The 3,225-nt window shown below is 41.5% G+C and overlaps 1 protein-coding gene across 1 annotated transcript in view; it reads right to left on the bottom strand.

Annotated features, from left to right (window-relative positions):
- Positions 1-733: 733 nt before the first annotated feature.
- FAM151B (family with sequence similarity 151 member B) overlaps positions 734-3,225 on the bottom strand; it is a 50,638-nt gene continuing 48,146 nt past the window's right edge. Inside the window, exon 6 of the mRNA XM_019516951.1 lies at positions 734-1,246. Coding sequence (XP_019372496.1) covers positions 1,093-1,246 — 154 coding nt within the window. The 3' untranslated portion in view covers positions 734-1,092. The remainder of the gene's footprint in view (positions 1,247-3,225) is intronic.

Here is a 3,225-nt window from a genome sequence, read left to right on the forward strand (position 1 = left end):
AACTTCCTCAGGCCCAGAACACACCAAATGGATCCAGACCATGCCATGACAAGAAATGCAAAACCTGTCAACACATCTCCACCACCCCCACAATTACTACACCCCGCAACAGAGCCATCAGCATTCCTGGATCTTACAGCTGCACCTTCAGAAATGTAATATATCTAATCCAGTACACCAAATGCCCTGCTGGAAAATACATAGGAGAGACCAAACAACAACTGTGCACCAGAATGAACACACACCGGAAATCTATTAAGAACAAGAACACCCAGTTACTTGTGGGGGCACATGTGTCACAAGAAAACCACTCTCTCTCCAATCTCTCAGTTCTAATCCTCAAAGGGAATTTATAAAACACCTTTCACAAATGGGCCTATGAACTGCTATTCAGCAACCTCCTGGATACAAAGAATCATGGACTAAATATACACATTGGACTTATGATGCACTATAACCTGCCTGACATCTGACTCCCCAGGTACCTCTCTACTATTTTACCTGCTACATTCATTCCCATTCCCCTTCCTGCCCCCCGCCTGTCTCTCACCCACTGACTCCTCAATTCACATTTTCACTGACTGCCTGTCATACATGCATACCAGCCTCTGGCTTTTTTACTGTTCATTCCATCCAGAAAGAGCACACACTAACTGTAGATGCTTCCTCAGCCTAACAAAAGGTATTTAAACCTGAAAGCTTGCTACAAAGAATTTTTCCAAAAATTTGAGTTGGTCTGATAAAAGATATGGGATTTACCCAAAGAACCTTGTCTGCCTATGTCCTTAGACCAACACAGCTACAACCTAAAACCCCAGAGCCCTAACAGACACTGGCAGTGACACAGTTCTGGACTCCTGCACAGAGGGCACATGTCAGAGAGATCCACATGTACACAGACTTGAAGAAAAAAATGGTAAGTATTATTCTTTATGTTGCAAAGCCGTCTAATAAAATTTTAGCAGAAAGTTGCATGACACTTATAAATGTGCTCCATGTAATCCTTTCATAGGACTGTATTGCCCTGGATAGAAACCTTTCTGTTAAAGTGCCTAATTACTAGGCATCTTACAATCAATATTTTCTTTATATTTAGATTTCTATTCCTATGGCCTTCTTGAATTCAGAGTTATGTGGTTCTAAAATATCATAATAAACCCTACTTTTATCAAAATTCTCTCTGATGTGGAGCAGATCTTCTGTGGAATACTGATCTTGCTCTCCTGTCCAAACAGTCAGGCTGTATCTAAATTGAAACACAGTTATTAAATTGGTACATCATCATTTTAACACAATACATTCAAGACATAAGCACTTTACTGATTAGCTTCTAAAAATAACTGAGATCCCAGTATCTTAACTTTAGACATATAATTACTTACACATAGGTAAAAAAAAAGGTTATGCTTGTAAGATCAAGTAATCAGAAGCTGGGAACATCAGAATGAAGGCTGAGTACATGTACTATGACAGTTTTTAATGATATTACTGCATACTAATTTTCTCACAGCTCTTTAGCTTCATTCAGTGCACAGAATGGATCACACTTAAAGGTAGCTTTTCGATATATTTTTCCTCAATGTTCTCTTTCAGTGCTGATCATGTCACTTAAACCAAAGTTTTAACCATGTTGCTCATTTTCTGGGCACCCAACTTGGGGTATATGGGGCTATATTGGCTGAGTGCTCAGAGCTGTAATTGAAGTAAATTGGAGCTATGCATGAACCCATAAATTGCTATGAAAAAACTAAAAACCTGAAAAAATTAAGCCCTAAATATCTCAAATTGGGCACTCGAAATTAGTGGAGACTTGACAATTTTTAATTTGATGTCTTTGGGTCTGAGATTCACCCTGTAAATGGTGATATTGACACTATCTTATCTCAAAGGAGTGTTGAAAAGACAAATACATTAATGTTTGTGAACCGAGGGGATATTATGGCAAGTGCTAAACAATAACCCCAAAAGATAAGGAAGTTGATAATTCTGTATTCAGCATAGGATTTAAATAAGAATGCAACAAACAGGGTTTTGACCACACTGAATTAGAAGAATCCAAATAAACTTCCCATTCAATAAGCACCTTCTGTTTCGTGCACTGAATTAAAATTAAGAAAGAATGTCTTGTGGAAAACAGCAATACATGATGATCACCAGTTAAAGACTGTATTATAATGTACACACAGGGCAGGTGGTTATATTAGCATTACATGTACAACCTTCATTCCAGTATTTCTTAACATTTGAGTCTTTTACTTTGCAACCTTAATGTTCTTCAATGTAGTTTTCTTGTATATAATTTCTTAAGTTACATTTTTAAAGAGTGTACTGAAAGATTAAATTATGGACAACTTTAATGGACCTAGATCACCGGCAGGTTTAAAAACATTTAGATCCATAACACATACCTCTGCTTCTTAACCTAAGTGACAGTGGATGTCACAGCCACTTGTTGCCAGCAGGGAAATAAAGTTAACATGGTCTCATGGTTACTAACCCTTTTACCCAGTGTTCACCAGATTGCATTTCTTTCTATGCCTCCAATTGTCTCATAGTGCCTGTTCCCTTCTATCCCAATGTGCCTTTGCTTTTATCCACAGGCCGTCCCTACCCTTCTCTATTCTACTCTCAATCTCCAAGCCTGACCCTCTTTTCTGTACCATCTTGCATTAAAGGTGCTCCTTCCACTCTGTGTTTGTGCCAATAGAGGGAGCACTGACAACACAGAATAAACAGGTTCTTTGGGTTCACTTTTTGTGGCCAGCACCACAATAGTTTCCAGCTGCTGCAAAAAGTGATCAGTGGACAAGCTCTACACCATGGGCAGGCAAAATCTAGCCCACCAGGCTATTCTATCTGACCTGCAGGGCACTTCCAAAAAGCAATTATTACTGGCCTGCAGCTGCCCCACTGGAGTGTTGGAAGCCCCACGTGGAGGCATGGAGCCTGCCTGGCCCGACTGCACACAGCTCCCACCTGTAGTGCTGGAAGCAGCCTGGTTTGGTTTGAAGGCATGTGCGAGTGGGCCAGCCAGGCTCCATGCCACCATGTGCAGCTCCTGGGACTCAGCCAGAGCCACATGCCACCAGAGGGCTCTGCCTGCCACAGGCCATAAGCAACCCAAGGGCTTGTCATCTGCTGCTGGCACTGGCAGTGGGGCTGGGCACCATTGGGGGGGTGGGGCATGTGGAGGATGGGTCCGTACCCACCCACACACCCCCCCCC

This window comes from Gavialis gangeticus, unplaced genomic scaffold (genome assembly GCF_001723915.1).
Source record: "Gavialis gangeticus isolate Ggan-Ray unplaced genomic scaffold, GavGan_comp1, whole genome shotgun sequence".
Lineage (NCBI taxonomy): Eukaryota > Metazoa > Chordata > Crocodylia > Gavialidae > Gavialis > Gavialis gangeticus.